Genomic DNA, 24,573 nt, shown 5'->3' on the forward strand with positions numbered 1-24,573 from the left:
ATCCAGAGTGGAGAACTGACCGAGATTGTCCAGTGGGAATGAATCAGATGGAAAATGGTGGGGAAAGTATTCAGGCAGCGGGAACAGCACATTCAAACATCTAGCTTCAGGAAATAGCAGATGTTTAGTGAAACTGAAACAAAAAGTCTCAGGGTTATGGGTAGGGTCACGGGCAGGGAGGGTCACAGGTAGGGTCATGGGCAGACCCGAGGCTGGAAAGAAAGGTTGGAGCCAAGTCGTTGAGTCTCCCCTGGCATGTGAAGGTTGGGATTTTGTAGTTAGGAAATGTAAAGCCAGAGAGTTTTTGAGAAAGGAAGGGACATGATCAGATTTGCACTTAAAGAGCCCACTCAAGCGACAGTGTCCCTGATCATCGTACAGATAGATTTTTTCAGCAAAGTTATGAAAACTGAAAATTACTGTGAAACAACACCAAAACTTATCCAAGACTCTCTTTGTATTATTTCCTCTTGGACAAGTCTTGCTGCTCAAGACCAAACAGCCCATCTCAACCCCCTATCATGGAGGTAAGAAACGCTCCAATGCCGTGTGGACCTCTGCTATAGTGCCCCAAACCAGTGGTCTTCAAACCTTTGGTTTGCATATCCTCTAAAAGAATTACAGGGCCGGCCCCGTGGCTTAGCGGATAAGCGTGCGCGCTCCGCTATTGGCAGCCCGGGTTCGGATCCCAGGCGCGTAACAACGCACCGCTTCTCCGGCCATGCTGAGGCTGCGTCCCACATACAGCAACTGGAAGGATGTGCAACTATGACATACAACTATCTACTGGGGCTTTGGGGCAAAAAAAGGAGGAGGATTGGCCATAGACGTTAGCTCAAAGCCAGTCTTCCTCAGCAAAAAGAGGAGGATTAGCATGGATGTTAGCTCAGGGCTGATCTTCCTCACAAAAAAAAAAAAAAAAGAATTACAAAAAAGCTATGAAAGCCTTGTGTATTTTTAAGTTGATATAAAGTTTTTCAAGTTAAGTTTGGATAGTTGCAAAGGACAGAATTTCTGGCTTAGGGTAGACATTGATATTTTAAATAAAACTATTACATCACTCTTGTAAATGTATTCAAAGGAATCAAAATACCATAGAAATGTGTTATCCACCATTATCTATTTAAAAAGTAGAGGAACAGGGGGCCAGCCCGGTGGTGTAGTGGTTAAGTTTGCATGCTCCACTTTGGTGGCCCAGGGTTTGAGGAGTTGGATCCCAGGCACGGACCTACACACCACTCATCAAGCCACGCTGTAGCGGCGTCCTACATACAAAATAGAGGAAGACTGGCACGGATGTTCGCTCAGGGCCAATCTTCCTCATCAAAAAAAAAAAAGATAAAAAGTACATGAACAGACTTCTTTAGTCAGAAATTTTCATTCCTTTTTTTCCAACAACAAAATTCCACTTCACCCCTGGAATTTCATCCTAATAAAATCATTTTACACTTAAAAGTCTTAACCTCCCTATGTTATTTGTCTACAATAAAACTTTGTATGTCAAAATTGAAGTTTTGTTTTATTTCCTGTGACCATAAAGCTCTAAGTATTAAAATTTCTTTATTGTGAGTTGATTTATAGTTATAATTATCAATAGCACAGAATTGGTCAAAATATAAATGTTTCAAATCCTGATAAAAATATTAGACATGAAAGCTTGAAAACCATTGGAGATTCATCTCCTAATGAGATGAATGGGTCTTTTTTTCTTGTATCCAAGGAGGAATTATGGCTAGAATGAGACAGCAGTCAACATCAATTCCATTCCTACCTTTCATTTTTATAGACGCAAACACTGAGAAACCTTGTTCACATACATGAGTACAGGAAAAGAGACGGAGTTTTATTATAGCAATGTCACTCAATTCTTTAAACTCCTTCCAGCATAAGTGCCAAACTCACACCCTTACGTATCATCGAAAAGTCTTTTTTAAATGATCCATCAGCTGACAGATTGGTTAGGTCCTCCTTCAATTTCACCTAAAGAACTGGAAACTACCTGAGGGGCAAAAGGAATTGCTACCCAGTGTCATTCGCTTCCTCACACCCATCTTTCACACTGTCCTTTTGTGTGCCAGCCGAGGTTGCTCCATCTCAGACAAGGCTCCATCCATAATGAGATTATGGTTTGGTGCAAGGGGCATTTTTTTTTTTTTTTTTGCCAGGAAAGATTTGCCCTGAGCTAACATCTGTTGCCAATCTTCCTCTCCCCCCACCCCACCCCCCGCAAAGCCCCAGTACATAGTTGTATGTTCTAGCTGTAAGTCCTTCTAGTTCTATGTGAGCTGCTGCCACAGCATGGCTACTGACAGACGAGTGGTGTGGTTCTGAGCCCAGGAACCGAACCCGGGTGGCCAAAGAGGAGCATGCCGAACTTTAACCACTAGGCCATCAGGGCTGGATTAAAGGGGCAATTATGAAGGGGTGGCGGAGGGTGAAATAAAACAGGCTGATGTCCCATCCCATGCATTTGCTGGGGCAATCAGTTTCAGGAAAGAGTCCACATGGAGGTGAAGTGTCTGAAAACAAAACCCTCCCCACATTTGTACCCCAGAAGGCGCCCCCAGTTTAAAGACCATTGTTCCAAGGCACATGTATGCAGACCCCCGGGTCTACCACTTTGGTTAAACCTTGAAATGGAGGCTTGTTCCTATTAACCCCGAGATAGGACGGGGAAGCAGGAACAAAGCAAAGATGGAAAAGGATGAAAAGATAAAAAGAACAAGAACAGCTTTAAAAAAAAAACAGAGAAAAGCTCTACCAATCAGAATCCTGCTGCTTGCCCTATACACAGACCATGAAATTAAGGCGTTTCCCTTCTTCAGCTCTCCCCTTCCCCTTCTTCCTGCTTCCCCCTAAATGCATTCACAGCATCTCTTCAGACTTTGCACATGGTTTTTGCTCTTGTTGTTTTGAAAGCAAAAGGTCATTATTTCAAGCCTAGTTTTTCCAAACAAACAGTAAAACATGACAGAAAATTCTGACCATTTCACCACCAGTGATCCTTACTATTCTGATATGGTCTAATAACTCAAAATTATTCCCTATCATATGCACTTTATATGACATCAGCTACCACACAAGTTTTTAATACACAGTAAGCAGGTGGCCCCAGCAATTTCTCTTACATCTCACATCTGGTATTGTACTCCATACAGGGTGCTGAGTCCGATTTTTTAATAAAAACATGGCCTGAGCTTGTAAAAGTTCAAGTAAAATATACCTCTAAAACTGCTGTATTTCATTTCCAGTCATGAAAGTCTAAAATTATTGTAAAATAATACTCAACCTTTTTCATAGATCCGTTCAATGAAGCTTAAAACTACTTTCCTTTCAGAAAGGAAAAGAGCTTCATAACTAACAGCTTCTTGAATTCACATGTGCTATCTTACTTTTGGGGGCCTGAACTGTATAAATTTTATAACCTTTCAATCTGGACAAAATTAGTTTGGTTCGTAGTGCAAACTAATAATGCATTTACGTTTCTGGTTGGGGGAAGGGAATAGTAAAGGAAAGGGCAGAAATGCTGAAAATTAAATCAATAACTCGAAACTTGGAGAAATTCATCTTTTTTTTTCAAAAATGAAATTTAAGATTTAAAAGGAAGGTACACACTAGGAAAGAAAGATGCCAACAAATGCATGAATGATTATAAACATTATCTTACAATTAAAGAAATAACCATTTCAACCATGTTGTTACACTTTATATGAGGTTGGTGTAAAAGTGTGTCTACAAGAATGATCCAGATTTCTGCAAGCTCAAACCTATAATCATGTATATCTGACTGGATATACATTGCTGCATTAGCACTACCTCTTCCCCTCTGGTCTATGGGAGGCGGAGTCCCTCTAATTTAGATGACAATTTTCATGATTTGAGCAAATCCATAGCGGAAAGACAGGGATCACATTCCTTCGATCATAAATTCCTCAAAAGTAATCTTGCTCTAAGGCAGCTGGTTCTAAATCAAAAGGTAACTTTCATTTCCTTTAAGTAACTCGGTTTCATCTTTAACTATCATCTTCAACCACAGATTTTTATATTGTTACTAAATTGGGTAACTAAGTAGAAATAAATTAGTATTAGATGCTGGCTATAAAACAAAGCCAAGAACTTGAGTGGTTTTTAAAAAAGCATTCTCCTCTAATGAATATACTCAATAATAAATATTTCTCCAAAGAATTTTCATACTAGTGTTTCATTTTTCTTTTGGGGGACTGGGGGAGGGGAGTGGTTAATCTCGCTTGTTGTCAGAATTAAAATGCAAGAATCAGCCTACAGATTGTTGTAGGGAAACAGGTTCTCTCAAATCCCAGGGGCTGAAGTGTAAACTGGTATATCCACTCGGTTTGACAGGCAGTTTAACAAAAAGCATCCAAACTAAAGACACATCCCTGATGACCCAGTTCCCACAGGAGAGAAACATCGCACCTGTCCATAACAATCAGTGCGCCACAACAGGCACAACACTGATTCTACCAGCAAATGTGGAAACCAGCCACCTATCCATTAAGAAGGAAATGGCTAAACGGAGTGGGATGTTCTTGCCGTGGAATATTACGCAGCAGTTAAAAGGAATGAGCTACACTGATATGCTGTAATAGGTAAGTCTTCAAGATGCATGGTTGAATGAGAGAATAATGCAGTAGCAAAGACAGAGAGCAGTCACCCAAAACTATCCTCCCATCTTCCTGGCTGCACCGTGCATCTCCTTGCCTCCCTCCTTTCAGCCGGGCTGGCCAGGACCAGGCTCTTGCCAGAGGAAGGTGAGTGTGTGCCACTGCAGCCTCACTTGTTTATTAAGAGGAAATCTCTGCCCTCTATCTCTACCTTTTGCCCCTCCTGCTGCTGAAATAATGACCAGATTAATCTAGGAAGCCACATGTTAAAGACGCAGAGCCACTGTCAGCCTGGGTTCCCGAATGACTGCATGGAACACGGCAGCCCAAGGACCTAGACCCTCACACGAGGCAAAACTAAATGCCTTTCTTTTAAAGCCAAATTACAGTTGGGTCTCTGGCAATATAGCAACTCAATCTTTTACCCCAATATAGACACATACAGTAAGACATCTTGTATATAATACTCTATAGAAAAGTCCTTGAAAAAGACAGATCAAACTCCCAACAGAGATTACAGAGGTGGGAATGAGGGATGGGAAGGGCAGGGGCAAAGGAAAGAAACAGGATTGGGGTGAAATTTAACATTAGTTGCAATTTTTAATTTTATGAAAGGAAAATATATTCATGTATTACCTGTACAATTGAGAGCTGACAATCACCTTTAGGATTTTATGATTTGGAGGACCAGTTCCATTTTTCCTCTAAATTTCGCATTGAGATTGTATTTTGATTCTAATGTAACTCTGGTAAATACATCTTTCCACAAAGTAGAAAGAAAATGACAACCAAAATAAAAATTGTAACAGAAACCAAGAGAACATTGATTGCCCACCACCCACACCCTCCAAAAGGGGACAAAACAATTGTGCAGCACAACCAGAGAACTTCGTCTCGATGGAATGCAGTCCTGTACACGTGTCCTTCCTCCAGCCTACCATATGAGCCTTGACAGTGCCCTCCACTTCAGCATCTCCAGAACCGGGGAGCAGCTCACTCTCCTAGGCCAGGAGAGCACTGGACTTGGCCAGGATTTGGGGCAAAAGACCAACAGTGCCCTGCCTCTGCCTCCTGTGAGTGGCGAGCAGCCCTTCCCCGCTCCGAGCTGCACTTTCTTACCATGAAAAATGGAGAGACTGGATGGGCTTTGTCTGAGCTCTAACTCCTCTCATTCAAGCCTCACCCGAAATGTTCTGAGAGGAAAATCACAACTTTTCTTTTTTAACGACTTGAGTCAATTTTTAAAGACGTTTAATTTTAGATGAGTTTCTTCCAGCCATCTCATGATGTGCCAGAAAAGAGATTTTCATGTTCAAATCTCATTTCTTTCCTAAGGATTACCCATGCAAACCGCATTTTGAGTTTTCAAAACGTCCTTTGCTTTTCAAAAAGCACTGTGGCAAGACATGCTTAAGAAGTTTCATGGTACCCAAGAGAAAAAAATTCTACGTTCAACAATTCTCATCTTTACCAGGTTCACTTCGCCTTATTAAATTATCCACCCCATAATAAGGTTTCTTTCTGATACTATATCCTAATTTTGTTAATCCTTCACTTTCAATTTGCTGACATCCTTAATCTTGTGTTTATATCAGCTGAGTTAAAACCGCAGACCCTCAGAACTTCAGCTCTACCTCAGGGATCAAATCCAATGCACTTAATTTAAAAAAAAAGGATGGGGGCCAGCCCGGTGGCATAGTGGTTAAGTTTGGCACGCTCCGCTTCAGCAGCCCAGGGTTCACAGGTTCAGATCCCAGGAAGGGACCTATACCACTCATCTATGCTGTGGTGGCGTCCCACAGACAAAATAGAGGAAGATGGGCACAAATGTTAGCTCAGGACCACTCTTCCTCACCAAAAAAAAGGAATGGAGGTCTTCCCACCTAGAACCATTTCATGAACAATAAGGGAACTCAATTTCTGGAGAAACCCTAGATTGCTGCTTTGGAATCTTTTAGGAGTGGCACAGGTATAGGAACAGCAGAGAACCACCTCCAAAATGAAACCTGTGAGCCCTAGTTAGCACACCCTCAAACTGCAAAGAACCCGAAGAGTCAAAGCTGCTTGCCATGACTCTAAAATTAATTCCACGCCAAAGCATGTGTGCTTTTCATTTAAGAGACTTCAGAAATTGATACTGCAAGACCGTCAGTGGCGTGCCTGGCTGCTTTCGTTTTCCACCCCTGAACTTCAGGTAGGAGCACAGCCTCCAGCCGCCCCCAGCCTGCACCCAAACCCAGGGGCCCCTCCCAGGAGCCACGCATCTGGACCACTGCATCTCCTCGGGACCCCCTTAGGGCTTCTTATTACCACAGGGGGCATGGGGAGGAGTAAAAGAGAATATACGGAAAGTTCTTATCAGCAGGCCTCATACCCAGACTCAGCAAACAGGCACTCTCATGCTTGTTAGCTACTAACTCATATTTTTATTAGTTATTACTCGCAATGATTTTCACCTACAGGAGCACACTTCTTCCCATTTCTTAAAATATCCTCTCAAATAACAGTTCATTATTAATTGAGGAACTAGATTATCAATACATAGAAAAAAGCTGCATTACTACCTACGTGATCATTCCATCAGTTATTGGTAAATTTGCTAAATTTGGAGATAGGAGAATTTTCATCTCAGTCCTGCTACCAGAGGTCATGGCTAAGGAATTCAGTTGAAAGTGTCCTTTAAAGTAAAAGGGAAGTTGTAATGGGGGGGAGTCAGGACAAAATATCACATTAGGAAAAATATCTTAACGACTGGTTAACGAGAAGAATTTTCAAAAAAATTATGAGCTAGAAATATCAAAGACTAAAATCCAAACACTAAGAGAAGAAAGCTAACTCCTCACGGGTCCACTCTGTTTTAAAGGACCTGGGCAGAAAGAAGGATCTGGAAAACAGCATCTCAGGAGGAAAAGAATTTGGCACCTACTCCCTCATCCCACCTCTGGCTAGGACCTTGGAGAGACTCTGAGCAATTATGGAGTAAAATTACATCAGAATATACATTAATGAGAATATTTTAAATAATAAGAAGCTGCTAATTATATCTTTTTTTAACTCGAGGTCCAACACTTTACAGCAACCCTGAGACCCACCGGGTGCCCAGCAGGGAGCCTCCTATTCCGCACACACTTGTAAAGGCCAGGACAGCGGGCTGGATGATATGAGGTGTGAGAAATGAAAACTTTATGTGCAGACAAATTTAGATTTTTAAAATATTTTCACTAGGGGCATAAATAAAGAGAAATTGGGCCATTGGGATTTCGGAAAACGAAAATACAGACTGTGATTTTTGTTTTACATTTTAGTACTCAGAATACCCAATACCTAAGGAGTAAATAATCCAGCAAGTCACCAAAAGTAACACTTCAGCTGTAACTCCACACTTTTCACATACTTTGAGGTATTTTGTCCAAGGAAGGAGAGAAAATTGTGTGCATTTAAGCAACAGAAAGAAGGGAGAAAAATGGATGAACGTGGGAAACACCATACGTTTCCTTTTATGATGCAGCCTTCATGTACATATACAACTGGGGGTACCAAAAGACTTTACTTTTTATTTTTATTTTTTTGGATTTTACAAAAAAAACCCAAATCCAAAAGTCCAAGTTTTGTAAATTTATTTTAAATATACTATCATAGCTATTTTTAAAAATCTTCCACAGTGATTTACATATTATAAAAATATTGACACGCTACAGCAAAGATGAGTGTTAATACCCACCACCTAGATCCTACCATTAATGTTTATTATATTCACTTTAGTGCATATCTACGGGCCCGTCTATCCATCCACTCATTACTGTATGCTTTCCAATGCATAGTGCAGATACATGGCCCCCCTTAATACTTAAGCCTGAATACCATTTAACTAGAGTTCAATATTTTTGTTTTTATGTAAAATTTACCTGCAGTTAATATCTTAAGATCTGCTGGGTTTTGACATATGCATATATCCGTGTGACCAAAACCCCCATCAAAATAAGAAACGTTAACACACAGATTATTCCTCATGGCCCTTCCCAGTAGATCTCCACCCCAGAGACAACCCACTCTTCTGATTTCCTCCCACCATACACTAGATATACCTGTTCTAAAATTCATAAAATGGAATCATACAGTATGCACTCTTTTGTGGAAGGCTTCTTTACCATGCATCAAGTTTTTGAGACTGGTGCAAGCTGACACATGTATCAGTAGTCCATTCTGTTTTATTGAGTGCTGTTCAACCCTATGAATATGCTACAGTGTATCCATTCATCTGTTGATGGACATTTGGGTTGTTTCCAAGTTTTGGCTATTACAAGTAAAGCTGCTATGAACAATGATGTACAAGTCTTTGTGTAGACACATATTTTAATTTATCTTGGGTAAATAACCAGGAATAAGACTGTTGGGTCAGAAGGGAGGTACATATTTACTTTTATAAGAAATTGCCATGCCGTTTTTTTCAAAGTGGTGTACCATTTTATACTCCTTCCAATGATGTGATGTTTGCAAACTGTGGTTGTTCCACATCCTCACCAATATTTGGTGTGGTCAGTCTTTTTATTTTTAGCTACTCCAGCGGGTGTGTAGTGGTATCTAAATGTGGTTTTAATTTGCATTTTCCTGAAGACAAAAAACGTTAAAGATCTTTTCATGTGCTTCTTTGGCTGCTGGCATCCTTACTTTGTGAACTGTTGTTCACTGGGCTGTTTGTCATTTTATGATTGAGTTGTTTAACTTTTTTACATATCGTAGATATCAGTTTTTGTCAGATATATGTTTTGCAAACTTTCTCCCAGTGTGTGATCTGTCTATTCATTCTTTATGAGTATCTTTTGATGAGCAAAATATTTTAATTTTTATGAAGTCTAATTTATCAATTTTTTTCTTTTATGGTTATAGCTTTCTGTAACCAGTTTAGGAAACCTTTGCTTATTCTCAAGTCATGAAGATATTCTATTTTCCTTTAGAAGCTTTATAATTGTAGCTTTTGTATTAAGGTCCATGATCCATCTCAAATCAATTCTAGTGTATGACGTGAGGCAGGGGTTAAGATTCAGCTATTTTCCTAGATGGAGCATATATCTAATTATTCCAGCACCATTTCTTGAAAAGATTTTCCTTTCTCTGTTGGATTGCTTTGACACCTGTCTCAAAAATCAATGGCCAATTAAGGGCAAGTCTATTTCTGGGGTATTGTTCTATTATCTATTTTTTGTTAATGCCAAAACCACACAGCTTGGATAATCATAGTTTTATAGCGGTCTTAACGTCAGGTAATATTCCTTCTCCAACTTTGTTCTTGTTCAAAATTATTTTCTGTACAGTGGGACCCTTGCATTCTTATGTAATTAATATGTAAATTTTAGAATCAGCTTATATATTTCTACTAAAGCTCTTCAGTTGATTTTGATTAAACTTGCATTGAACTCATAAATCAATTTAAAGCAACCTGGCGTCTTAACAATATTGAGTATTCTGATCCATGATCACAGTATCTCTATTTATTTAGATATTCTTTAATTTCAAAGGATTTTCTAATTTCTCTTGTGATTTCTTCCTTGACCCATGGATTATTTAGATGTGTGCTGTTTAATTCTGAAATATTTGTGATATTCCTAGATGCATTTTTGTTATTGATTTCTTAATAATCCCATCATGGACAGAGAATGTAGTCTACATGATTTCAATCACTTTACGTTTATGGAGACTTGAGTTATGGCCCAGCATACAGTCTACCTTGGTGAATATACCATGTGCACATGAAAAGAACGTGCGTTCAGCTGGATGCAGTGTTCTATAAACATCAATCAGGTGAAAATGGCTAATAGTGTTATTTGGATCCTCTATGCCTTTCATGGGTTTTGCTTAGTTGTTCCATCACCTGTTAAGAGAGTGGTGTTAAAATCTCCAGCTGTGATTCTGGACCTGTCTATTTTTCTCTTTACTTCTGTCAATTTTTGCTTCATGTATTGTGAAGCTCTGCTATTAGCTAAATACACATCTATGATTGTTATGTCTTCTCAATGAACTGATCCTTTTATCATTATGAAGCATCCCTCTTTACCTTTTATAATGCTTTGTCTTGAAGTCTGTTTTATTGGATGTTAATAAAGTCACTCCAGCCTTCTTAAGGTTACCATTTGCATGGTATATCTTTTTCCATCCTTTTACTTTTAACCTATCTGTGTCTTTATAATTAAAGTGTGTCTTAAAGAGAACATATACTCAGGTCTTGATTTTTTTTTTTAACCCATTCTGACATTCTCTGCCTGTTACTGCAGTGCTTAGTTCATTATCATTTAATATAATTCTTAATAAGGCTGAACCAGGTCTGCTATTCTGTTCATTTTTGTTTGTTTTTTCCTTCTATTTTTTGTTTCTCTATTCCTTTTGTTTCCTGCTTTCTTTTGGATTATTTGGATATTTTAATTTATCTATTGACTTTTTAGCTATATTTCTTTGCTTTATGTTTTTAGTGGTTACTCTAGGGATTATAGTACACATGCTTCATTTATATATCTACCGAGTTTATATTGTACCATTTCAGGTTAGATGGTAGAGATGTTGCAATCACACAGGTCCATTTCCCACCCCTCCACTGTCCTTCATGCTAGAGTCGTCGTATGTATTACATCAACATACGCAAGATTATGAAAAATGATATTCTAACTTTTGCTTTAAACATTCATATATATTTCAAAGAAATTAAGTGGTAAAATATATTTTAAATTTCCTCAGATATTTACCATTTCGTTCCTTCCTAAAGATCCAAGTTTCCAGGTGTATTTCCTTTCACCCTTTGGAACTCCCTTTGGCATTTCTTTCCAGCAGATCTGCACCATGACAAATTGTCTTAGTGTTCTTTTATCTGAAAACGTATTTTTTTTACTTTCATTGTTGAAGTATATTTTTGCTGGGTACAGAATTCGAGGTTGACAGGTTTTTCTTCTTTGAGCCCTTTAAAAATATTGTTCCACTCTCTTCTGGCCTCCATAAATTCTGATGAGAAATCTGTGGCCATTCAATTCATCCTTCCTCTGTGTGTAAAGTGTAATTTTCCTCAAGTTGCTTTCCGTGTTTTCCCATTATCTTTGGTCTTAGCAATTTGACTATGATTTGTCTAGGTCTATTTTCATATTTATCCTGCTGGGGGTTTGCTGAACTTCTTGAGCCTGTCAATTTATGCCTTTCACCAAATTAGGGGATCATTTGGCCATTATTTCCTCAAATAGTTTTTTCTGCCCCATTCTCTCTTCTCCTGGGAGTCCAATTATACACATATTATTCATTTTGATATCATCACACAGGTTCCCGAGGTTCAGTTTATTTTTTTTAATCTTTTGGTTTCTTCTTCAAACTGGATAATTATTGTTGTTTTATTTTCAAGTTCACAGAACTTGAGAACATGAGGAAATATAATTAAATTCGTTATGGTTGGTCTTTGAAGCGTTATCATAAACTAGACGAGCTAAAAGAAATATATCATTCTAATTTTCAAAGTAAAATGTACTAACTAGAGATGTCCTATCCCCACCGAAATTCAAGGACATAAGGAAAGCACTACTATTGAGCGTCAACACAGAACAGGAGCTATACTGGCAGTTTCATAGATACCCTACTATTTAATCCAGATCACAAACCACTAATATAAGCATTATCATCCATATTTTACAGACAATCGTACAGAGGGACAAACAAGTGAAGTAACTTGTCCCACTAGGAAGCTCAAGAACTGGGACTTTAACTTAGAACTCCCATTATAGCTCTTTCCAGCACACAGCTTATTTAAAAAATTAAGAAAATCACCAACAACTAGACATGTCAGCTAACCTTTTGTGACAAGATTAGTACCTACATGGATGTTGCAAGTATGGGGGATATAGTGTATTAGGATTCCAGCAAAGCATCTTTTTATAGTACTAGGGGCTAAGAATTAAGCCTCTTGAGAGAAAGAAATCTTTTTTTTTTTTTTTGTGAGGAAGATCAGTCCTGAGCTAACATCCACCCCAATCCTCCTCTTTTTTGTTGAGGAAGACTACCTGACCTAACATCTGTGCCCGTCTTCCTCCACTTTATCTGGGACGCCACCACTGCATGGCCTGACAAAAGGTGTGTCGGTGCATGCCCGGGATCCGCACCCAGGCCGCCAGCAGCGGAGCGCATGCACTTAACCGCTACGCCATGGGGCCTGCCTGTGAGAAACAAATCTTTTAAATGCGGCTTCCATCATTTAAGTCTTTACGTGTCTCTGGTCAAACCATATTCAAGCAATAGCTCCTTCACCTCTTAATATGGGAACTATAATGCTACCTATCTCACAGGGTTTGGTAAAGACTGAAGGGGAAAAATGCACATAATGCACAGTACCTGGCACATAGTAAATGCCAAATTAGTATTAACTGTTATTATTAAGGCATGACATTTCTGTGGACAAAAGATGAAATAATGTGAAATAATTATATAATAGTGATGAAATGATACAAAATACTGTAAACAAATATTAGCCTCATCCTGTTCAACTTGTATCAATGTTTGCTTTTGTGTTATAATTTTCCAATTATCTTTTGGAAAAGAAATATTGTAATGGGGTCACTAAAGAATTATACAGAACTACTAGCTCAAAAAGAAATATGCTTATTATTTATAATAGGAAAACAGTGGAAATGACAGGAATGCATTCATAGGAGAACACTTAAATAAATTATGGTCATACAATATGTACCCAATAAAAGACATGTTTTTAGCAGACCATTTGATTGCATGGGAAATGGTTATCTCATATACAATATAATCACAATTTTACAGATGTTGTGTAAGAGGAACAAAGACTAGAAGGAAAGACACCAAAAGATTAACATGATCTTTTATATGTGGTGGGGTTATAGATGATTTTCATTTCCTTATTATTCATTACTGTACTTCCAAATTTTCTATAAGGAACAAGAAATCCTTTTATAATTGAAAAATATTTTGAGAAAAGTAAATTTGAATAGTTTTATGTACACTGATTAACTTTATATTCAAGTTTTCGGTCCTTCAGACTTAAAGTTTTGATCTCCCACATGGGGATATGAAGAAATGTTTATTACTGGACATGCTTAGAGAAAAGATGATATGGGGATAAAGGAGGCCATAATAACTATCTTCAAATATCTGAAACTATCTTAACTAATTAACAAATATCTTAACTATCATTTGGGAGAAAGTCAAATTTTCTCTATTTGGATCCATGGCTAGATTTCCTTTTTGGAATGGGGTGGGTATAAAACGATCCATCCTGGGAAAGAGAGCTATCCAAAGACAACTGGAATAAGCTGCCTCAAGTTACAAGAGCTCAATAGATATTTGTCAACTGAACAAAAGGCCGGAAGCTGCTCGCCACCAGAGTGCTCAGACACATCCACAACACTGCGGAGGGCATTTGGGCAGCAGAGGGGGACTGGCCCTTCAGGCAGCTTCCAGATCTAACAGGCTATGAGAGTTTTGGTATACACTGCTGGTCTGATTTCCAGTTTAGTAGATGTCAAATCCTTCATTCGATCCCAGTTACGACAACACTGTGCTGGAAAATTTTGGTCTGTTGTGTGACAGTTTTCTAGGTGCCACGGTAAAAAAGTAGAATTGCCTGTAATTTAATAACGGTGCTCTATCTCCACCGACCTGCAGAAAGCTCCAAGAAGGTCTCTGAGGACCTTCAACAGGTGGGAGGCACTTATACTCTCCATCAAAAAGGAGACAGGAGAAGGGAAGGCAAGGCAAGAGAATGGAAGGAACAGAAACTAAACCAAAAGCTACAGGAGGCATTTTAATTGAGCTTCTAAACAAAACAAATTCTTGTAAGACAAGCTCCACATCAGAGATCCACAACTCTGGTTGGCAACATCCAAGTTTCTTGTATTACCTCCACGGATATCACAGAATGTTAAAAATCAAATTACATTTCATTTTGTTTACGTTTAAAAAAGGGAAGCTGCCAAAGGATATTTTCAGAAGTTGGAAGGATAGTGAAAGATTACAAATAAAAATTCTAGGAGAGGAGAGAGAAATCGACAATTTGTATAAATCCTCCACCTCAAATTCTCCACCCTTGTTCAAGCATACGCAACCCATATTTCGATTCCAGGACAAATTCTGCATTTTTTGTGTCAATGAGCCAAGAAGCTTGAATGAAATTTCAGAATCTAAAATGTTGGCCAAGACCTCATATAAGACAAGTACATACCAGCCCAAACTCCCCCTCAACTGCCACCACTGCCTCTCCACCCACTTTACCCTCCCAGCACACTCCTAAGGGTTCTGTGAATTGAGGGGCATTCTCCACCCAAGCTGAGTTCTTTATCCATGGTATCGTCCCCTCTTGGATTCTGGGTGTTTGGACTGGAAGCAATTGCAGCAGAGATTATTCCTCTCAGACATCACCCATCTCTAATTGGAGACATTTGAATAACCACCTGGAAAATCACTTCCGAGACAACAGCTGCTTAGCTTAACAAGGGCATGGAACCCATACAGGTTTCCCTGGGTTCCAGAAGAGAACCACAGTTACTCAGTCATCATTATCATTAGTCTGGACAAGTCACAAAACTCTGAATGATGTTGAGTTTTATGAATAATACGCATATAGCTTTGACATGACATACAACAGCCAAAGAAACATACCGTATTCCATTTTGATTGTGTGGCACCTACAGGAGGCAGAAAGAACTTACCTTGTAACAGATCAACTTAAATCCCTATTGCTTTAAATCTTTTGGAACAAGGCAGAGTATATAAAGAAATAATCCAGCCAGTCAGTCAGACAGCCATTAAAATATAAGAACTGGCCCTAGTCGGCTGGGCCTGAGTGTCTGAGTTGGAAGGACCATGGCTACCTTCTTGGCCAATGGTCTTGACATCCACATCCTGAGGAACTGGGCTCTGAGAAGCCTCTGCAGCCTTATTTGTACAGTGGGATTTTGTTTACTACTTCACTTGAAAAGGGGCTTTATTGCTTTAAAAATAAATTTTAAGCCATGGATCTAGTACAACCCTCTTATTTTACAGATGAGGCAACAGATCCTGAAAGTTTGGGTGATTCACCCAACATCACAGCTGGTGTGTCAAAATGACACAAGATAAAGTTACAGCCTAAGTTTCCAGGCTCACTGACACCACCAGCCCTCCACGCAGTTTCACCTTTAGGTAAATTCTATACACACATATCATCCAGTTTTAAACTGTGAAAACTACATTAGCATCCAGGTGACCTCTGGAACCAAAAGACAGGAAAAGAGGTAGGTATAGACCTCACCATAATTCCTACCTCTTCTCTTGTCTCCTCTACCCTTCCCACATCCCAAGAAAATACTTCTCTGCCAGGCAATGACTTCATCATTTTCCTTCTCGCTAATTTGAATACTCTTGTGGGAGAGTCAAACAAAAAATGAAAATGATGAATGACTCCTTGTGCAATGCAAAAAAAATGTGGCATTTGGGATCTCAAAGTGACGGAATACCCCTCATGCAGAAACAGAACATGCTTCTTTCCAAAACAAAAAGCAGAAACAAGGATAGTTCAGAGCACGAATATGTTTGGCCAAATGGTAGGTGTGTAAAAGACTGTAAAGGGGCAGATGAAAGCAAATCAACCCTCACCTCCAAAGCAGGTAAGTGTTTTAGTTGAAAGAAAAACAGAAGTTTTTGTAAGTGAGTCACAAAGCTAAGTCAGGGGAGAAATGGAAATGGAGGAGAGGGATGGCTAAAGAGGGAGAAGGAAAAATATCCACTTGATCATCCAACACATTTACAGATTTTTACTAAAACACATTTTTTTAACCCAGAGCTCAGCCTCTGTCTCCTCACCACATGTATACAGGTGAGTGGCCATACTTGAATTATCAGGAACACCAAATTCTAAGAATATTTTAAAATTTTCCACATAGAAACTAATGTTAATTCATAAACCAAGTGTTGGCAATGCTGTTCTCTTACCATATATTTCTTACTGCATCAGAACCTTGGAACACATTCTCAGTCTTCATTTTTGCCGTTTCCAAATAGGTGGCTAGCTCCTGCCTCCATTTGGGGAGAGAACTCATCGTAGTTGGCAGGCAGAGGAGATTAAATCAGCACTTACTGACCACCCGCTCCCCGTCAGAGACTATGCGATGGGCTTTACATTTCTTTACTCTCTTTGATCCTCAAGACATGAGTGACATTCCTATGAGCGGGCATCACTACAGTCTGTCCACTCTATGATGAGAAGTCACAGAATTCACCCCATGCCAGTAGCCAATGAAGCTCCAAGGCCTGTGTGCTGTCAGTGTGCCATGCTGCCTCACCCAGTGTAAGCCAGATTTCTAGTAAACTCACTCCGGGTACTCCCAGGTCATTTACATGGCCCTGCTGCTAAGAAATAGCTCCCTTGCACTCTATAACTAGAGCGAAAACATTCCCAACCACCAGAGGACTCAACTCCCTTCGAGACTACAGTTAATAATCTTGGCTTTCTCTCTAACATAAATCTGAACTAGGGGAAAAAATATTTACAGAATTCCTTGTCACCATCTTTATTGATTGTCCTTTCTAGCCCCAAACCTTGCTTTATTACGTTTTGTAGTCTTTCACGACTTGTTTAAATATAACAGAGGCATTTGACATAATGAGTATCAAATATAGTATACAATTGAGCAATTCAGCAGAGTAATAAATATCTCAGATGCTTAAAGAAATTCAAGGGAATGAAGCAATATCGAACCCATGCATTCTGACTGGCACAAAAGGTTTAGGGGTCTCAGGGAAGATGTGGGTAATGCACGAGGCATATCCACGGGACTGATGAACACGTTCAAATCGTTGAAGACTTGGCTCTTTCACACTGACTGTTGTTACCCAGGAAAATGATAGATAAGTGTTACAATTTAAATAGAGAGTAACTTTGATGAAAAGAGAATTGGCTCCATATATTCTAAGGGAAACATGAACATGGATAATGACTATGTTTTCTCATTTTTCAAGAATAACTGGACTCAACACATTTTTGGCAAAATAGTAACCACTGACGAGCCATCGTGTTTCTAGGATGGTGAGAAAAAACTGTCAAAATCTTCAACAAAAACTCCAGCCCAAGACAACACATATCACGATCCCAGGCAAAGACAAGGCACTTGTCTTTTTTGTTTCACGGACATTCATAGCACTGCCCTTGAAGAATGCACTGTGAAGGTCGAAAAGAAAAAAAGAATCACATCCAAAGTTTAAAGAATAATGAGAGTTTGATAAATATGAGCCATGTACTAAGAGCTTTGCAGATATATTTCAATACACCCTCACCCTATCCTGGGGTGGGATGCAGATCCTTACTGGGTCCCAGAGCCTAGTACAGTCTGGCACAGGGCTGGTGCTGAAGAGAAATTAGCCAAGTGATTGAACTTGAAAAAGAAGAAGAAAAAAAGGCAGAGACTATTACCAGCTACATCATACAGATAAGGAAATAGAGGCTTGAAAGGCGACTGATGTGCCCAAGGTTACTCACGTAGTAAAAGGCGGAACTGGGTTCCAACCCAGGGCAGCAATACCCGCTCCCAAGAGCTAAGCCCTTAGGTCAAAGCAAGATATTCAATCCTCAGTAATGCGAAATGAATGAACCGTGGGGAACTGTGCACAGTTCTGCAAATAACTCCCACAATGGATACCCATAGTATCTAGTTGTTTTTTTTTTTCTAAAAGTCTAGTATATCTTCAAAAGATTAACACCGCCACCACTGAGAACATGCAAAAGACTGTGCTGTGGGTTTGGAAGAAGACTGCAGAGGAAGAGCTTCCACTGTGTTTTGAGCACAGCAGAACAACCGCCATGGCTGGGTGGCTGGTCCCACGTTCCCCTGAAGCAGATGGTGCCCATCGCTCCCACGGCATTGGCTTGATGGTTACATTCCCTCTCTCTCCTCTGTCCAGTAAAAATGGGACCTTTCGAGTTGTCCACTGGTTAAATGTTGTTCAGCGCTGAGAGAGAGACAGAGAACATGGTCCATTCTAATGAAAATGCCATCTAAATAGAACACACTGTAACCATCATAAAATGGCAAACATCACAATAAATTTACCCTACTTTAAAAAATCCGTTACAAAATGTAAAAATAAACATCCTTGAACACGGAAGATTAATGTGGAGGCCTCTCTGGAAAATAACAGGCCACTACATAAATTCAATTCCAGGAGCCTGGCATGTAAAAGGTTAATTTATTCAGGTGTTGAATTGGGACAAAAAAAGCATTTGATGGAGAATTTGCCAGAATAACCCTTCAGTCATGACTGCCAGAGTCAAAGGCTGAAGTTATATTCTAAACCTTACTTTAGAAGTAAACATTAAAATGAAGGTTTCTTCAAAATTCTCCCATAATTTTCACTTTAAACGTACCAAACTGGCCCATAAAAAAAAAGCTGACGCTAATTATTCCAAAGCAATCAACTTCTTAAAAACCCTTTATTTCACAATTACGCTAACATCCCATTAATTTGGGACACTTACCGATGTATTTATTCTTTGCTCATTACCTGTATGCACATTAAGAGTACCCCAACAACACAATACAGGCATTAATATGTAAAACATCAACAAAAGCCATCTGGAAAGCTAATGAATAATCAAGGGATTTCAAATTAAACTACAGAATTTTCCCTTAGAATCTTTAGGACAACACTGTCAAGTTCAATCTATTCACTTCGCCTCCAGAATCAATTTTTCAAACTTTATGACAGGTCTAATCGCTTCCACCTGTGTCTCTAGCTTGACTCTTGACTGGCATGCTACCAGCCAGGGTGGAAATGTAGACAAAGACCCCTATTAGGATCCGGCTGTTTCTCTACTGTGAGGTCACTCAGCCATTAAATTAGTTCCAGCCCAATTTCTGTCCTCTCAGGCCTCGACTCCAGGGGAGGAGGGTGCGCAGTAGAGCACGTTAGGGGAGCAGAATCAGAAGAAAGGGGAAGAGATGTTTTTTGGGACTGACTAGCCACACACGCAGAGAGGTGAAAAAGCTGGAATTGGCCCCAAAAATTGTGAAACAAAAATATTATCTTTCTCAAATGTTGCTGGCTATTCTCCCCAATGCAATCTCCCCCAAAATTTTTTAAAAAGCGATTTAATGGGATTGTTTTTCCTCTTCTTTCCCTTTGCTTGTAGAACATCAACGGTCTTTCATACAAGGTTTCCTCAACTAACGTGAGGCTAATTCACAAAACTGTTTCAGCCATCTAAAAGCTTCAAGGTTACTGAGAGACAAAAAGGCTGGCTGGGTATAAGATTCTGATCATTCGATCAAAGGAGTTGAGTTGAAGGTGCCTGGAGAGCATCTAGAGCCCCAGATCTCACAGCTGAGGAAAGCAAGGCCCACGGGGGTGATACGGCCCAGGTTACAGAGCTGGTTAGTGATCAAATCTTCAGTTCAGCATTTTCTCTACCAGACTGTGAGCTTCACAGTGTCAGGAACGATGCCTGATAAATAGTAACTGCTCAAAAGAAGAAATCACTGACTAGTCTACCTCTCTCCCTGCTTCATGTTATCCACCGCGCCCACTTCTCCTTTCTGCCCGAACTCCCAGTGCTCAGACCAAGAAGGGTGCACAAAACTGTATGAACTGAATGTGCCCTGGGATCTGCTTCCTCCAATGCATTGTAAGGCAAGCACAGTACCTTCTCCATCATTATCTCTCCAGTGCTAACACAGTGCCTGGCATACAGGAGGCACTCCATAAATGCTTATTCCATGAATGACCAAGGCAAACTTGAGCCTGATTGAGGCCTGGCTTTCTGTAGCTTGAGAGGTAGACCTTGAATCCATTAGGAGCTGTATCATCATAGGAAATAGCTCTGAAAATTCAAAATGTCAGTGTTTGTCAGTCCTTCTTGACACTCTTCATTGAAAGAATGCCAACTACTAGAGCTGCCCAGTCTCAAGACGGTGAAAAGAATACAGATTTGGTGAGAGATGGGCTTTCTGTGGGCAACCAGTAATCTAAGTTGGAGCCTGTGGGGCTGGCCCTGCAGGGACAGATGCTTCACCACAGACAGTCCAGGAGCCTTGTGCCAAAGATGTGATTAAGGGCCCAGCCTTTCACCCAAGCCCACTGTTTCATTCGGCCCAAGAGAGCTGCCACCAAATTGAGAGAGAGGAGGATGGGCAGAGCATCGAGGTCTTTAAAAGACCAGAGTCTTGGGTGGAAAAACTCTCCGGATAAGATCTTTGATGGTTATTCCCATGGAACCATCAGAAGCAAACAGGTTATGGGTCTACTAAAGCTTTGAGAGACTTCTCTCTCCATAGAAACCATAAGGCTGACCTACAAAAGGCCATGATAGTTCACCCTCCAAACAATAGCCAGACCCCAAACCCTCAGAGGGAGCGGACCTCAAAAGCCCATCCTCTCTGATGCCCATCTCAGATGTGGTACAGTTAAGACCCTCCCAAAAGGCAAAGCCATGACCCCAAAGGACACTGGGCAAGAGAGCTCTTCCTGGAGAGGAGAACTTAGGTTGCCAGATGCACAACCAGGGAACTTAGCTACCACCAGCACCAGGAGTCTTTCCTTTCCCTGCCCAGTGGTATCCCATGGTTCCCACCTCAATCACAGCGGCAGTACACAGGGGCGCTGGGGGCAGAGAGTGTATCTGTCTTAACTAAGAGATTGCCAGACCTCAATGAGCCACATCCAGGCCTGAGAGAGAAGACTGTGCATCCCCAGAGATCCTGAATCTGATCGAGAGGAAGTAAAGGAATAGGATATTAGGCTGTCTTCCTGGAGGAGGCGGTGAGAGTTTTGTACGGAGGGAAAGAAAGATGCAACACGGATATTTGCGACTCTGGCAGAAACTGAAGATTGTTCCCCACTATGGACTTTCCCCTCCTTTCTCTGGAAGAGAACTCCCAATTTTTAGCTGCTACAAGTCCCAAGGGGCGAGAAGACAGAGAAAAAAAATTTTAGAAACTTTATAATAAAGATCTATATTTAATTTAAGTTTCACTTCTCTTCCAGTCCTTTAGGTTTTGAAAATTCTTCTTGCCCTGCCTAGTTGACCCATTGATGTGACGTACCATATAATTATTATAAACATTCAGAAACAGAAACAATTACACATACAGAAAATTCTGCTACCTAGCATTCTACAAAGCAGTGTGACACTAGAGTTTGACTTCATTCCAATCATGACCCTAGGCACTAAAAGATGATGTATGAAATTGGTCAACATGTGTAAAGTACATAAAAGCAGTGTCCAGAAGATAAAAGCTTTCAGTACCTGTTAGCTATTATTATTGTTGTTTTTACCACAACAGTAGATTATGTTTCCGGTAGAATAGCTCATGTAGCATCAAATATAATATTAGCTGTAGAAACGTTTTTGGTCTTACTCTTGGAAAGTAATAAACCATATATTTCATTTATCTATCTCATGGTCCCGTTGTGGACAATTTTGGGTCCTTTTGGCATCAAGGTGACCTCTTCAAGCTCCTTCTTCTAAAAAAGGTTACAGCCCCAGGAACTTCTCACCAGGCTCGCTGACTCCCTAGGCTGCAGTAAGTGACTCTATCTCTTAGTGTTAGGAGGGAACCCACGCGCGCAGCGGAAGAGCACATCTAGGATCAGGTATGATGAGCAACAACTACTGATTCAAAATCTGCGCTGTGCCAAGCAGAGGGATGAAACATTAATCCTCAAAGCCACTTCACTCTCTGCATTCTGCAGAGACCAGACAAAAAGAGAAACAAAGAAGATTCCTAAACGCTCTTGGAAAAGCTAAAATATTTCTCTCTGTTGTAAAAGTAAACACTCTTCATCCTACAGAAGGTTCTGACTCCGCTATCAAGGTCAGCTACACGTATCAGCTTCAATATCTCTAACATGCTTCTACAGATCCAAGTTGCTTAAGACAGAATTTTTATTTTTTTTAAAAAGTTAAATATCAAAAAGGAACTTACTGATACTCAAGGCTACGAAAAGAGTATATTTACATGGCATTTTTTTTCATCTTAAAACACATCCGAAAACACTTTTTTTATCATCCTGGCTGGGCTCACCAGGGTATAAGGAAACCCAACTATCTGATTACACAAGAGCCTCAGTCTGTCCTCTCTAGAGGGCTCCAGCCTCTTGGTAATGCACCGCCCACCCCACAAGCTCAGAGACCCTAACTCCAATGTTTCAAGATCGTCCCAACACAAAACATTCTTCACTATTGTCCACAGAAACAACGAAATGGTCTGGGAATGCCGATATTTTTCTATCTGACTTTCACCTCCCAAATCTTTTGTTAAATATCATATCTGATTTTTTATTTAGAAAATATAATTATAATGGGTCACCCTTCAGATATAATATAGTGTTTACTGAGTAACAAAGGATTATCACAGAGTTTATACAAGCAAGTAATGATTGTTCCATCTATAGGAACAGGCTTTCTCCTTCTTTACTGGGGATTGAGGGATTGTGAGTGGGAAGCGAGTGGAGGCAGGAGAGGCCGGGAACATTGGAAAAAACTACCAATGACAACACAAAATAACTTAGTAAATAAGAATTGGTCATTACCATGGCTCATAGTCCCCTTCCCGGTCTGATTCCTTACTCTGCCAATTCCCCTACAACTAATGCTTTTTCTACATCCTCTACATACACAAAACTGCCATTTCCATGACTTTCAGTATGAGAGTCAAGAAAATCCTAAAGTTATCTCATGATTTTAAATCAACATATTATCAAATTCCAGGAGTTATTAAGAAAAGCCAAAATACTTCCATTATGTTGAATTACACATCTAATTTTGCAATCCCACAGATGAAAATGTCTAGAAACTGTGAATCTAGGTTTTTTTTGGAGTTTTATATCCCTTAAATTTTAGTCCCGGGTTGAGGGAAGATGCTTTTCTTATTCACTCGCTCCGTAACTCTATTTTTTAAACTATCTCCACATAATATAAGAGTGTTAATTAATAGTGACTAATTTGGGAGTTAAAAAGTTCCTTTCATCTGTTTTCCATTTTTTAATCTTTAATCAAAGTCCATAAAACAGAAGGAATAAAAAGGAAAACTTGCCATAAGAGTAAATTTTGAACATCCAAATGGGATTACAGAGTGCTTAAAAAATGTGTTGGAGAGGAACATACCAAAACAGATTTTCAAAATACAAAGCTCCAATTTATTCCAATTTAACACAGCTTACATGTCATCATGTCATTCAAATTTGCTATCCGAATGCCCCTGTGAAATATCTTAAACTAAATGTTTAACACTGGTTATAACAACACGAAAGTAAAATGATAACTTGAACAATAATACCACCTGTTAAACATGTTTTTTCATAATATTCTTTTTTCCAAGAACATTCTGAAAGGCCTGATTAAAGGAAGGGAGTCAAAAGGCACAAAAATCCCCCATTCTTTAAAACACACATCTTTGATCAAAGAACTTTAATTTCTCTTCCTACATTTTAACTCTTCTAGGACAAGGGTACTCCCACCTTGCCAATGGGTTTATTAAGATTCTTGTTCTGTATCTCTATCCCTTCTCCCCCAGTGCTAGTTAGAGAGAACTATCAACATAACCGGATTCCTCCAGGCAGGTACAGAAGGAGGCCTGGCCAGAACTTACCCATCCAGGAGGTCCATCGTGGTGGGTGTCACTTCGGCAAACAGAATTACTTTTCCAAGTCGCTTTGTCTGTAAATTTTGTCGGTAGATCTCTAAGCTAAAATTTTCTGATGAGAAGCCCTCCGTGTCAGTCACCACAGGTATGGCAGATGGGGTGATCTCTATTTCAGATGTGCACGATGAAACAAACTTAAGGGAGAGCTTGCTGGATTGTATTACTCCTTCAGGATTCACATGTTTCCTCAGCCACTGCATAAGAGGATCCCGGATTTCCTGTGTCATAAAGAAAGAAGCGGAAAGGTCGTAATTTGGCATTACGTTAGATGATGGTAGCTTTTCCTTAAA

General features: G+C 39.8%; 1 protein-coding gene across 4 annotated transcripts in view; it reads right to left on the reverse strand.

Moving 5' to 3' along the window:
* Positions 1-24,573, reverse strand: part of HLCS (holocarboxylase synthetase) — a 188,897-nt gene that overhangs the window by 112,961 nt on the left and 51,363 nt on the right. For all 4 annotated transcript variants that reach the window (XM_058523078.1, XM_058523077.1, XM_058523080.1 and 1 more), the window contains one exon: positions 24,230-24,501. In XM_058523078.1, the coding sequence (XP_058379061.1) occupies positions 24,230-24,501 (272 nt within the window). The remainder of the gene's footprint in view (positions 1-24,229; positions 24,502-24,573) is intronic.

The sequence above is a fragment of the Diceros bicornis genome, chromosome 27, assembly GCF_020826845.1.
Source record: "Diceros bicornis minor isolate mBicDic1 chromosome 27, mDicBic1.mat.cur, whole genome shotgun sequence".
Classification (NCBI taxonomy): domain Eukaryota; kingdom Metazoa; phylum Chordata; class Mammalia; order Perissodactyla; family Rhinocerotidae; genus Diceros; species Diceros bicornis.